At 46.5% G+C, this 13955-nt stretch overlaps 1 protein-coding gene across 3 annotated transcripts; it reads right to left on the bottom strand.

Moving 5' to 3' along the window:
- Positions 1-1267: 1267 nt before the first annotated feature.
- NOLC1 (nucleolar and coiled-body phosphoprotein 1) lies at positions 1268-13013 on the bottom strand. Of its 3 annotated transcripts, none has more exons than XM_019809271.2 (13): positions 12823-13013; positions 9875-9930; positions 9623-9765; positions 9388-9512; positions 7717-7882; positions 5677-5804; positions 5425-5563; positions 4911-5039; positions 4605-4715; positions 3876-4517; positions 3585-3691; positions 3150-3242; positions 1268-3000 (listed from the first exon to the last, which is right to left on the bottom strand). In XM_019809271.2, exons 1-13 carry the CDS (start codon positions 12940-12942, stop codon positions 2842-2844), a joined length of 2118 nt encoding a protein of 705 aa, XP_019664830.2. In that variant the 5' UTR covers positions 12943-13013; the 3' UTR covers positions 1268-2841. The 3 variants fall into 3 exon arrangements, with proteins under 3 accessions (XP_019664830.2, XP_002913926.2, XP_011234408.2); XM_002913880.4 differs by having other exon boundaries at positions 9382-9512; positions 9623-9762; XM_011236106.3 differs by having other exon boundaries at positions 9382-9512; positions 12823-13012.
- Positions 13014-13955: the final 942 nt, after the last annotated feature.

Genomic DNA, 13955 nt, shown 5'->3' with positions numbered 1-13955 from the left:
AAAAAAAATAATTAGAAAAAAATAATAATCACCCAGTAGCTTAAAAAAAATAAAATCCTAACACCGAGGCCCCACCAGAGAGCACCAGGGTTTGACTCAGCTAGTATGGGATGGGCCCTTGGGTGTACTTTTTTTTTTTAAAGAGAGAGAGCATGAGTTGGGGGTGGGGCACAGGGAGAGGGAGAAGCAGGCTCCTCGCTGAGCAGGGAGCCCGATGCAGGGGTGGAGCCCAGGACCTTGAGATCATGACCTGAGCTGAAGGCAGACGCTTAACCGACTGAGCCACCCAGGTGCCCCAGATACCAGTATTTTTCAAAGTTTCCCAGATGATTCTACTTTTCAGCCAGTGTTGTGAAATCACTGATTTAGACCAGGAATTAGCAAACGTTTTCCACAGAGGGCCAGTTAGTAAATACTGTAGGCCTTGTGAGCCACATAAGTCAGCCACATATTCTTTCAAGCACTTTTATTTTTTATTTTTTTTTAAAAAGATTTTATTTATTCGACAAAGATAGAGACAGCCAGCGAGAGAGGGAACACAAGCAGGGGGAGTGGGAGAGGAAGAAGCAGGCTCACAGCGGAAGAGCCTGATGTGGGGCTCGATCCCATAACGCCGGGATCACGCCCTGAGCCGAAGGCAGACGCTTAACCGCTGTGCCACCCAGGCGCCCCTCAAGCACTTTTAAAACGTAGGGACGGGGCGCCTGGGTGGCACAGCGGTTAAGCGTCTGCCTTCGGCTCAGGGCGTGATCCCGGCGTTAGGATCGAGCCCCACATCAGGCTCTTCAGCTATGAGCCTGCTTCTTCCTCTCCCACTCCCCCTATGTTCCTTCTCTTGCTGGCTGTCTCTCTGTGTCAAATAAATAAATAAAAATAAAATAATAAAAAAATAATAAATAATAAAATGTAAAAACCCAAGCCCCATGTTGGGTTGTAGTGCCTACTTAAAAAGACATAAATAAATAAATAAATAAAACTAAAATGTAGAAATCATTCTTAGCACCTCAGCACCACAAAAACAAGCGGTGGGCTGGACTCACCCATAGGCCAATCTGCCAACCCCCTAGTTTAGACTATGCACAATCTGGACTATGGCCTGGACAGGGCACCATGAGACAAAGTATGGCCAAGAAAAGCCAGCAAGCTGTTACGAAGAAGGTTCTGAAGTGAACTCACAGGTCTCACTCCAGCCCTCTAACTGGCACCCAAGTTGTTCTGGTTTAAGGAGGTGGGAGGGCTTTGGACTCACAATAAAAAACTCCCAAGACACATTATAAACCAGCCAGTTTATTATTTTATAGTGAGACGGGTAACTTTTCCCATGCAGACTGATGTACCTATGCCGGCATGAACAGTGCATGTTTTTCCTAGAGGCAGTTACATGGAAAACCAACTTATTATCAAGTTACTTAGCAAGTATGGAATCCAAACACGGGGAAGCTAATCTTAAAACCTACACCTCCCTCATCCATGAAGCTAGGGCACACTCTCCCACCACAGGAACAGCCCTAGCCTCCAGAGTCTGCTGTTGCCTCTTCCCTCCCCATCTTGTTCTGGCCAAGCACTATTGTCTCCTACAGCTTTATGACCAGCCGACTTGGCCTCAGAGTCGTTATTTCTGCTCACTGGTTTTTACCGTTACCTTCACTGTTACTCACAGTTAAGGTTCTGTAAGGGGTACATCAACTGCTCCCATGTACCAACTACAACACACAATAATCTTGTTGGGAGGCTCTCCCAACCCCACCTTACTCAAGTTTTACCACCTAATATGCTTTATAAAGGTTCTTCCCATTTATTAGCACATACACAGGGGTTACCTATAAATTTGCCTAACGTAATCTAATTCTTACCGAAGACTGAGGTTTTTAATTATAGTTTTTATTCTTTCACTTTCTTGATCAGTGATTTCCAACCACATAGGAGTTAATGGAACTAATTTTGTATCACCACTGTTACTAAAACAGAAATGCCAAGTGATACGTACTTTTCAGATTATCATGTTATTTTGTTCTCTAAAATGTAAAAAACAAGAAAATGCAGTCCTCAATTTAGTTACTATTAAGGGTCATCAAAAAAGTCTTTGAACAATAGAAAAGTTTATGCTTTCAAATTAAAAAACTAAATATGTATTGCAAACATTAGATGTTAAATTACAGAAAACAAAATATTCAGACTAACCCCATGGTATTCACACTACACCAGAATTCTGCCTGTAACAAAAGTGAATTTTATCCCAAAAAGTAGTGAAGTCCATGCTCGCTGAAAACATCAGTCCTAAACCCCACAAAAGAGGATGAACTACACAGTGCATGCTTAGAAAACATATACATTAACCATTCTTAACTGCCCCTTCCCAAAGCTGTGAGGCATAGGACGGATGAAATGTGCACTATAGGCACAACTCTCCAATTAGAAAAACTCATAATGTGACCTTTACTACGTCTTGGGCAATAGCTAAGATTTTATCTGAGGGAACCCACCTGTGAAATCACAACAAAAATCAATAGGAAATGATTTAATATAAAATATACAAATTTCTCAGTGTGAGGACTTCCACAGAACAGGGAGAAGGGAATGACAACTAAAATTTTTCTTTTTTTAAAAAAAGAACACTCCCCTGACGCTGTCCTTGCTACTTAACACTCAAAAACAAAGCTGTACAAAACTACGAACACAGAAAAGGACCAGAGGGGATGTTACGATGCAGTCTTCAGACCTACTCTAAACTGCTGTCCTCACCAAGACCCTTCCTTAACAGAGCTGAGGATTTCCCAGGTCCACTAGGGAAAGTAAGTGGTCTCGGATCATCACCCCTGCTTCGCCACAGACGGCCCCAGGTCACTCGCTGTCAAACTTAATGGAATTGACCTGGACAGAAATGGAGCCTCCCCGGTAGCTGCCCCGCTTCTTCTTGGTTTTCTCATGCCGGAACGATTTGCCTTTGGTGAACTTCAGAACCTGATTGGCGCGCTCCCCCCAGTCTCCAGCTGCACCCCGCTGGTAATCAGAGAGAAGTGGTTAATACACAGAAGGACAACACCAAGGCCCTGTTACTTTCTTCCCCCTGCTCAAGGCAACCTCAACCAAAAAGCTGCCCTCTCTTCCACCCATCCCCCTTAAGAATGGCAAACACCCTCTCCCCTTACCTTGGCATCAAAGGAATTATCTGCCACTCGAGCATCTACCTCAATTTCCTCCTCCCTGATCCTTCGGAATGGGGATGATGCCCTTTTTTCTCCCTGGAGAAGAATGAAGTTAAGAAATAAATTAAAGACGGAGTAGCCATTTAACAGCAAAGCCCTCCTTAGCTACACACGTGCACAAGTGCCAGGCCAGTTGTCAAGATGATCCCACATTTTTCTTTCTAGTCTTTGGTTTTTTTTTTAAATGACTGATTGATTGAGGGAGGCAGAGGGAGAGAATCTCTCTGTGCACAGAGCCCTATGCAGGGCTTGATCTCACGACGGTGAGATCATAACCTGAGAGGAAATCAAGGGTCGGACGCTTAACCACTGAGCCACCCAGGTGCTCCTTTCTACTCTTTAAAGGCTGGCTCCTGAGAAGAAAATAAGATAACTTACTTTTTTCCTTTTTGGAAACGTGTTGGGGGTCTGGGGCTTTATCTTCTTGGCTTGAGGCGTCTCCGCCTCCTTGGCAGCCTCGTTCTGCTTCCGCTTCTTTCCTGAAGCTACAAAACAAAAATCCAAATTCAGGAGACCAGTTTCCTGTTCCTTCTCCTGGGTTCCCACATCAAGGGCACACAACTGGAAGCCTAACTGTGGGGCTCCTCTCCCTACCCCGTTCCCCAAGTGTATATACACCACCCGTATTTGGGGGAACAAACCAAGGAGGCAGATTCTTTGGATACAGACCTGGCTTAGAAACTGCTACTGCTGCTTTTTTCTTTTCTTCTTCTTCCTCATTGCTATCCCTGTCTGCTTTTCCATTCTGGGTAGTCAGTGCAGAGGTCCCACTGGTCTTGAGAGCTTGTGGCCTTACAGTGCCCTTGCCTTTAGGCTTCTCCTTCTCTTCTTCCTCACTGGAATCATCAGAGGAAGAACTGCTGCTACTCTCGGCCTTTGCTTTCTTTGTGGAAGTTGCCTTGGAAGAGGCTACAACTCCCGCAGCCTTCTGTGGCTTCTTTTTAACTGGAGATTTTGACATCTTTTCCTTCTCTTCCTCACTGCTAGAACTATCTGAATCAGAGCTGCTGTCCCCACCACCTGGGGAGGCCTGTTTGGCAGGCAAAGATGGAGCTGCTTTGGCCGCTGCCTTGGACTTGGGGGTGACCACAGTCTTCTTTGTCTTTTCCTCTTCACTCGAACTGCTCTCCTCCTCGCTGGAGCTGCTATCAGCCTTTCTGGTTAGAGGCTTCTGGCCACTACCTACAGGTTGCTTGGGAGCTGTGGCTGGTTTAGCTGCAGGTTGCTTGGGAGTGGCAACTGGCCTACTTGGTAGATTCTTAGTGGTACTGGTTGGCTTGGAAGGAGCTTCATCCTCAGAACTGTCAGAGTCTAGACAGAGAGCAAAGAATAAATAGAAATCAGGCTGAAGACAGCCCCTGGAGCTCCCACTGCCTTGAAGGCCTCCATATGCCTCACCTGAGCTGTCTGAAGAGCTCTCTGGTGCTTTCTTTGCTGGAACTGGTTTAGTAGTTGCTTTAGAGAGGACTGCCTTAGCTGGGGGTTTCTTTTCTTCCTCAGAACTTGAATCTGGAGAGAACCTACGGCATTAGGCTGGGACCAGAGTCCCAACCAACCAAAAGCAATAAAAAGGAGGATGCAAAGACCCACACAGAAACTTAAGCCCTGTCTTGCTTCAGTGAAAAACAAAAGGCATAGAGGCATTTCTGCCTTTTATACTCCTCATGTATTCCCCAGACCCATTCTCCATGGGTGGGGACTCACCAGACTCATCGCTGCTGTCCTCACTGCTCTCCACAGGCTGTTTCTTCTCTGCAGCTTTCTTGGGAGCCTGGGTTCCCAGGGACTTCTTGGATGGGGGAGCAGAAGGCGGGGGGACTGAACTATAGGGACCTGTTTAAAAAAGACAAGTGTCAGGGCACCTGGGTGTCTCAGTCAGTTAAGCATCTATCTTCAGCTCAGGTCATGATCCCAGAGTCCTGGGATCGAGCCCCACACTGGGCTCCTTGCTCAGTGGAGAGCCTCCTTCTCCCTCTCCTTCTGCTGCTTCCCCCTGCTTATGACACGTGCACACACTCTCTCTCTCTGTGAAATAAATAAGTAAGATCTTAAAAAAAAAAAAAAAAGACAAGTGTGGTGGGGCTCCATGCTCAACAGGAAGTCTGCTTGGGATTCTCTCCCTGTCCTCTGCCCCTCCCGCTGCCCCCACCCTGCCTGTATGCTCACTCATGCTCTCTAAAAAACAAATAAATCAATCTTTAAAAAAAAAGTACTTCACCTGGTTTTTTCTTCATGGGTTTTTTCTGCTCTTCCTCCTCCTCCTCACTAGAGGAGTCCTCACTGCTGGAACTCTTTTGGGTAGGGGCAGCCGCTGCTTTCACTGGGGCCTTGGCCACAACTTGCTTTTTAGGTACAGTCTGCATCATACAGAGAAAATTAGTTACCACAGTAAAAGGCTGGTCCAACTAATCTTGCCAGGAAGTGGAGACACCCGCCACCCCGCCTCCCTGGTAGAAGTTATGGCCCAAACCTTCTTAGGTATGGCTGCTGCCGCCTCCTCCTCCTCTGAGTCATCGCTGCTGCTGCTGCTGCTGCTGCTGCTCTTAGTGCCGGCTGCTTTACCATTGGCTAGTTTTGGTGCCACCCGAGCTGGTGTACCTATGAAGGAAAAAAATAGAGTAAGAAGTATCAAGGTCTTACTGGACCACTGAAACCTGTTAGCTCAGAACTTAGGAGTTTATCAATTCTCTTGCCTTTAGAGCAGGCATGAAGGAGACTGCTATGGTTGACTATCGCAGGATGACTTTCCTGACCAATTTCAAGCATAGACTATCTTTAACAAATGATATGATGTAGTAGCGCCTGGGTGGTTCAGTCCATTAAGTGTCCAACTCTTGATTTTGGCTCAGGTCATGCTCTCAGGGTCATGGTATCAAGGCCTGCATTGGGCTCTGGGCTCAGAGGCCAATGTTCGTCCCTCTCACTCTGCACCTCCCCCAGCTCATGTGTGAGCATTCTCTCTCTCTCTCTCTCTCAAATAAATAAAATCTTTTTTTTTTTTTTAAAGATTTTATTTATTTATTCGACAGAGAGATAGAGACAGCCAGCGAGAGAGAGAACCCAAGCAGGGGGAGTGGGAGAGGAAGAAGCAGGCTTCATAGCAGAAGAGCCTGATGTGGGGCTCGATCCCATAACTGGGATCACGCCCTGAGCTGAAGGCAGACGCTTAACCGCTGTGCCACCCAGGCGCCCCTCAAATAAATAAAATCTTAAAAAAAAAAAAAAGATATGATGTCAATAATTCAAATGTGCTCTATGAAATCTTTCACTCCAACTTCCTTTTTATTTTTTATTTTTTTTTATAATTTTTATTTTGTTATATTAGTCACTATACAGTACATCCCCAGTTTTTGATGCAATGTTTCATGATTCATTATTTGCGTGTAACACCCAGTGCACCATGCAATATGTGCCCTCCTTAATACCCATCACCAGCCTTCACAATCCCCCACCCCCCTTCTTTCACTCCAACTTCCATTCAGACAAGCTCCTATAAACCATAACCTGTCATCACAACATTACAGAAAAAAGTTTAAATTCTCACATGTCCGATGGAGTAAATGCACAGGAGAAATGATGGCAATGAAAAGCAAAGGATAGATGTACAAGTGGTCATAACAGAATGGCATTTGTGGGAATGTAAATCATCTATGAAATGAACAAGAATGGCAAACAGATACTTTTTAAAAATTTTTTTAGGGGTGTCTGGTGGCTCAATCAGTTAAGTATCTGCTTTCAGCTCAGGTCATGATCCCAGCATCCTGGGATTGAGCCCCACATAGGGCTCCCTGCTCAGCAGGAAGCCTACGAGCAGGGAGCCTGCTTCTCCCTCTCCTCCCTGCTCTTGCTCTCTCTCGCTGTCTCTCTCAAATAAATAAATAAATTATTTAAGAGAAGATAAATTAAAAAAAAAAAGATTAACTTATTTGAGAGAGAGAGAAAGAAAGAGCCCACAAGACTGGGGGGAGGGGGAGAGGGAGAGAGAGATTCCTCAAGCCAACTCTCTGCTGAGTGGAGCCCAACACGGGGCTCAATCCCATGACCCTGGGATCAGGACCCAAGCTGAAATCAAGAATCTGACACCCAACCAACTGAGTCACCCAGGTGCCTCTGGATACCATTTTTAAAAACACATTTTTCCTCACTGCAGACTGTTTCTCTAGTTACTAACCCCTAATTATGAAATCTTCCACTTATGAAAAGCCTCTCTAAGGGAAAAAAAAAAAGAGAGAGAGATACTAATCAATACTTCTAGCTCAACAACCACTGCCATTTCACCCCTATGCTGAACGAGAAATTTTTTTTTGAGAGAGAGAATCTTAAACAGGCTCCATGCCCAGCGTGGAGCCTAACAGAGGGCTCCATCCCAGGACCCGGAGATCATGACCTGAGCTGAAGGCAGCAAGCTCAACTGACTGAGCCACCCAGGTGCCCCTGAATGAGCAATTTTAATACCAGTCCCCAGAGCAAGCTAGTCCCCAGCCTGGCCTCTTGGGAATAGAAATAGTACCTGGTTTGGCTGAGGCTTTAGTCTGAGCTTTAGCTGCCGCAGGTGTTGTCTTTGGCTTCTGGTTCTTTGGTGACTCATCTTCTGAGCTTGAGTCTGAATCAGAATCAGAACTCTTGGCCTTCTTAGGAGGAGCTTTGACTGCCTTGGGTTGGGGCTTAACTCCCTTCTGTGAGGAAACACACAATGAGGAGAATCAGCAAGAGGTTCTGGGTACCCAAAGAACATCCTAAGGTGGAAACCATCCTAGACTACTTTTAATTTTTAGGAGCTAATGGAGCAGTAACAGCAAAGGAAAGCTGAGCAAGACAACATCTGAGGGCTCCTAGCTGACTTAGTTGGTAGAGATCCAACTCTTGATCTTGGGGTCATGAGTTCAAGCACCATGTGTGACACAGAGTGTGCTTAAGAAAAAAAAAAAGCATCTGGAAAGGGCATCAAATTCTTCGTAAGAAACAAAAATATTGGGGCGCCTGGCTGGCTCAGTGGGTAGAGCATGCAACTCAATCTTGGGGTTATGAGTTTGAGTCCCACACTGGGTACAGAGATTACTTAAAAATAATCTAAAAATCTTAAGAGGGGTTCCTGGGTGGCTCAGCCGTTAAGTATCTGCCTTCGGCTCAGGGAAGGCAGGAAGCCTGCTTCTCCCTCTCACACTCCCCTTGCTTGTGTTCCCTCTCTCGCTGTCTCTCTCTGTCAAGTAAATAAATAAAATCTTTAAAAAAACAAAACCTTAAGAAAAAGGAAAGACAGAAAGACAGAAAGACAGAAAGAAAGGAAGAAAGGAAGGAAGAAAGAAAATGGGAGGGAGGAAGAAAGAGGGACTCCTGGGTGGTTCAGTCAGTTAAGTATCTACCTTTAGCTCAGGTTATGATCTCAGTGTCCTGGGATTGAGCTCCATGTCTGGCTCCCTGTTCAATGGGGAGTCTACTTCTCCCTCCGTTCCCCCCGTGTGCACGCATGCGCATTCTCTCTCAATAAATAAAATATTAAAAAAAAAGAAAGAAAAATTCAACCCTGTCCCTGCCATTCCCTACTTAGAGCTCCCAATGCCTGTCTACAAAACATACTCTTACTCTTGATATCTTAGACAGTGTCCCAGAGAAACCTAATACCACCTGAGAAACAGAATGGGTTCCTCTAGATTCAGAGTGCAACTTAACCCTCACATATCCTTTCCAAACTTCATTCTTCTATTTTCTCCTCCACGGTCACCTGTTATATATTTTATGCATTTATTTATTTAAAGATTCATTTTATTTTAAAGAGAGAGGGCACATGTGCGCTCACGCACACCTGGGAGTAGGGGGAGGCACAGAGGGAGAGGGAGGGAGAGAAGCAGACTCCCCGCTGAGCAGAGAGCCCAAATGGGGCTCAATCCCAGGACCCTGAGATCATGACCTGAGCCAAAACCAAGAGTGGGAGGCTTAAACGACTGAGGCGCCCCTTATTTATTTTTTTAAGTAATCTCCACACCCAACATGGGGCTCAAACTTAGAACCCTGAAATCAAGAGTCCCATCCTCTACTGACTGAGCCAGTCAGGCATGCCCCCCAGTCACCTGTTATACACCCACTGCCATCCCCTGCTTCCAAGCTACAAGCCAGGACTTTAGGTTTCTTCTTTCTAACCCCTTAAACAACTTCTTTCCCCCCCAAAGTTACAAGCCTGAACCGGCTTTTTCTTCGTGTCGTCGTCCTCCTCCTCATCACTGGATTCTTCACTGCTACTGCTCTCTGATGCTTTGGCTACAGCCTTTCCAGGATGCTGTGGCAAACTGGCCCGCTTGGCAAGTACAACTAAACAAAAAAACCACAGACCCCAGTGAGAATCAACCATGTGGTACATACAGGCAGGCTACAAATCCCTTTCTGTGAACCACTAACCCCAACTCCCTGCCCAGCCTTACCAGCTTTCTTAGCTGGAGGCCCTTGGGCTTTTTCCTCCTCACTGCTGTCCTCACTGCTGTCACTGGAGGAAGTCTTCTTCTTAGCCTTCTTAGTCACTGGTCCATTTGCCTGTAATTTCCGCTTTGGGGCCTTGGTGGACCTGCTGAGGTAGATGAGGCTAACTTTTGGGGGATCAGGACCTTTCCACATCAAGGAACACAGCCCAACTCCTTGGGGGAAAAAATAGTTACAGTGACACAGGGAAGACTTACTTGAGCCAGAAGCTGTAGATGTCCAAGAGAGAAGAGGCGTTGGCGTCCTGTTGGGTCTACAGGAGAAAAAAAGAACTTAGTAGGAAAATTTTATCCTAGTTGTTCTAGGGGGAAATTAGATTTTATTTTATTCTCTCTTTGAAAGTGACCTGCTTTAGGGTACCTGGTGGCTCAGTCAGTTAACTGTCTGCCTTCAGCTCAGGTCATGATGTCATGTCCTGGGATGGAGCCCTACCTACATCAGGCTCCATGCTCAGCAGGGAGTCTGCTTCTCCCTCTCCCCCCTGCTTGTGCTCACTTGCTCACTCTCTCTCTTTCAAATAAATAAACAAACAAAATCTTAAAAAAAAAAAGTGGCCTCTTTTATAACTGCTATATTTGGTGTAAATGTTACATCTTTGTAAGGCTTTTCCTACTTGCATATTATGAGAAAAATAACCCATTTATGTACTTCCCAATTTTTGACATAGAAGACTTGGGCTACTCCTAGAGTTTCTGTCACCATCTATCCCCAGTCAATCCTATTTATCAAAGCCTTTTAAAAAAATGTGCTTTCCCAGGGTGCCTGGGTGGCTCAGTCGGTTAAGCGTCTACCTTTGGCTCAGGTCATGATCCTGGGGTCCTGGGATCCAGCCCAGTGACAGGTTCCCTGCTCGGTGGGGAGTCTACGTCTCTCTCTCTGCCCCTGCCCCTCTTGTGCTCACGTGTGCATGTGCTCTCTCTCTCTCAAAAATGAAATATTTTATAAAAATGTGCTTTCCCTTTACTCTAGCAGTGCATTGTCTAGGAATTCATCTTTACCCATGAAACAAGGATACAAACATTAACAGAAGAGGGTGTTTCCTGCAATGTGGTTCATAATACCAAATCACTGGAAACAATCCTCCAATACTGGTTAAAAAGCTAAGTTATAGGGGCGCCTGGGTGGCACAGCGGTTAAGTGTCTGCCTTCAGCTCAGGGCATGATCCTGGCGTTATGGGATCGAGCCCCACATCAGGCTCTTCCCGCTATGAGCCTGCTTCTTCCTCTCCCACTCCCCCTGCTTGTGTTCCCTCTCTCGCTGGCTGTCTCTATCTCTGTCAAATAAATAAATAAAATCTTTAAAAAAAAAAAAAAAAAAGCTAAGTTATAAACTCGGTACAAAATTTCATTCAGCTATTAATTACACTGATACACATTACTAGTTGATGCAAAAAAACGGCAAAGCATTACAGTACCTATAGGCTCAGTTAGATGTGTACAGATGTGAAACTCACCTCTGCCTGTTATTACTGTGTGATCCTGAGCAGATTACTTAAATCTTTCTGAGACCGTTTATTTCTCTATAACATGGAGATAATACATCTTATTAAGTTGTTGAGAGAATGAGAGATGATGCATATGAAAAACTGAGTATCTGGAAATACCAGATCGTCCTTAGTAAGCCTTCCAGAAAGATTAGTTTTTGTCACATAAAAAAATCCTGATTCTGAAAGGCCCAATTCCATCCAGCGCACTGTGAAAATACTTTTTGCAGCCTCCCTAATGGTCAACGCAAAAATAGTTCCAATATGAAAGCAGCTGTAGGAGATCACATGGCAGGCCATTCTAGCTTAAGGAAGTCCTTTCTGAAGCTAATTTGATTCTGTCCTTGTGCAGCCTGATTCTGCCACAAAGAACAAACTTATCTTCTTAGTCAAAGGCTAAGACTGTCAAAGACTACACTCTACCCTCTCTCAAGGGTTTTCCCATGCATCACGATTTTTTTTTTTTAAAGATTTTATCTGGGGCGCCTGGGTGGCACAGCGGTTAAGCGTCTGCCTTCAGCTCAGGGTGTGATCCCGGCGTTATGGGATCGAGCCCCACAAGAGGCTCCTCTGCTATGAGCCTGCTTCTTCCTCTCCCACTCCCCCTGCTTGTGTTCCCTCTCTCGCTGGCTGTCTCTATCTCTGTCGAATAAATAAATAAAAAGGGAAAGGGAGAAGCAGGCTCCCCACTGAGCAGAGCGCGCCCAAAGTGGGGCTTGATCCCAGGACACTGAGATCATGACCTGAGTCAAGGCAGACACTTAACCGACTGAGCCACGCAGGCACCCCATGACTGCTTTTCTTGAGAGAGATTCCAAACCTTTCATATTTCTAGTCCACTTTTTACATGTGCTTGGAACATCCTAAATTACCATAACTATTTCACTCACTGATGCTTCCTGAGCACCAGGCACTGGGATTGCCACTTTATATTTATTTTACTGAAATTCACAAAAACCTTATAAAGTGGGTGACGGCATCCCCCGTAGGAATAGACAAACTCAGAGAGGTTCAGCAAGGTGTTCAGGTTATACATCTTAAGAAGTAACAGAGCCTGGTCCCAAATCTAGATGTGTTTGATTCCAGAAGTCAAAGATCCAAGCCCACTGCCTGGTAGAGCTATGATGCTCAATCTGGTATACCACTATACTTTTAGGTATACCAAAAAGCAGAACCTTGCCTCTACTTTCTTTCACTTTCTTCTTTACTAACGAAAATCCCATCCCTCATTTCTAAAGCAATTTTATCTTTGAGTCCCGGGTAAATTCGACTGAGAATTAAGGTCAAGTCACGCTTTCCATCAGCCAATGTAAAACTCAAGAAGGAACCAAGAGCCTCCAATGCCTCCGGTGGGACCCCACGCTCCCTCCTCGCCGCACTCCGCCAGCCACGTGACCTGGGCCACGAGGATCCCACGCTGCCGTCACTGCAACGCTCAACAGAAAAAAGCAACAAGACTCAACGCTATCTAGTGAGACCTCGTGGGGGACCAGGTGCCGAGACTCCAGGCTCTCAGGCCACCGCCGAGAGCTCGGCACAAAGGCCCCGCAGATAGTGGATTGGCGGACCCTAGAGACCTCGACAGGCAGAAACCTAAACCTGTCAGGGCCCAAAGACCTGTGGTCATCCCACCCCAGCCCTTGTCCCAAGCCCGCACTCACAGCGCCTGTTGCCTTGGCGAATTTATTGGCCACCTCCGAGAGCTGGTTATCGCGCAGAAAGCCGAGCACGAGCGGATACAGGTCGCTGGGAACCACGCGGCGCAAGCCGGCGTCCGCCATCCTCCGGGCAATACGCGTCACTACCGTTGCCGACGCTCACGACTCAGGAACTCGGGAACCCGGAGGGGTGAGGGCGGATCATTGTGACGTCATCGCGCGACGCGAGCGCACAGCGGAAGGGGCGGGCACACTCCACAAGGCAGCCCCGCCTCCACTTTGGTGGCAGGATCGAGGCGAAATCTATAAGCTCTTTCCCTTGCCACAAGTGTCGCCATCTTGGTAAGGGCGGAGCCCTCCGTCCAGGACCTTGTGAAGGCGGAGCCCTGACGTCACGGGTCACGCCCTCGCCAGTGGCGGGAAAACTTCAGACTTCCCGCGCCCTTTCCGCTAGAGCCACCTTTTTTTTCAGAGCTGCGATTTGGAGCCGCAGCTGGGATTCTCATTCCAGAGTAGAGTGGACAGGCATGCTTGAGCTGTCCTTGGACTCTCTAGACTTGGTCACAGGATCTCCCAACCACCCCCATTCGCGCCGCCGGCCGATTCCCACCCTCCAATACCCAGAGAGGCCCTATTTCAGATACCGCCCCAACTCCCACCTCCACTACAGAGGATCCTTCAGATTTTATCCGTGGTTAATAGTGGGTCGACGACCCCTAAAAATGCCCCTCTTTCAATCATGATTTGCCCATGAGACAACCCTTTTCCCCCTTACTTATTCATTAAGCATTAAGTCAGCTCCATGAAGGGGAAAGCCATTGTGCCCCAACCCTGAGTGAAACAGCAGCAGCACTCTCTGCAAATCTGTAATCCTGGAAATGACCCTACTGTGTCCTGAGTCAGAGTCCACACCTGAACTCTCCCTGTGGGAGAACTAGAAAACCCTCCAATACTCTGTCATGAGTATTCAAAAACCAATGCCCAGGCCTGCCAAGTTAATTCCAATTTCTATCACATTTCAGTTCACGTTAGCAAACATCAATCCCTTTACCCACTACCCTTTGACTACTTCCCATTAATACCCACCAGGAAAGGTAAGGATCCACTTTCTCGGGGGACATACCTCTCCTTTGTTC

This window comes from Ailuropoda melanoleuca, chromosome 6 (genome assembly GCF_002007445.2).
Source record: "Ailuropoda melanoleuca isolate Jingjing chromosome 6, ASM200744v2, whole genome shotgun sequence".
Taxonomy (NCBI): domain Eukaryota; kingdom Metazoa; phylum Chordata; class Mammalia; order Carnivora; family Ursidae; genus Ailuropoda; species Ailuropoda melanoleuca.
Note: the sequence above shows the minus strand (reverse complement) of the source record. Positions and strands in the feature narration are given on the sequence as shown.

Bases quoted from the DNA above. Each gene is read 5' to 3' on its own strand.
- NOLC1 (XM_011236106.3), bottom strand. From the start codon at position 12,942: ATGGCGGACGCCGGCTTGCGCCGCGTGGTTCCCAGCGACCTGTATCCG. The intron at 5,805-7,716 runs GTACTATTTCTA...TTTCCTTCATAG, and splicing joins TAAAGCCTCAGCCAAACCAG to GTACACCAGCTCGGGTGGCA. The intron at 3,692-3,875 runs GTCTGTATCCAA...TTTGTTTTGTAG, and splicing joins AGTAGCAGTTTCTAAGCCAG to CTTCAGGAAAGAAGCGGAAG.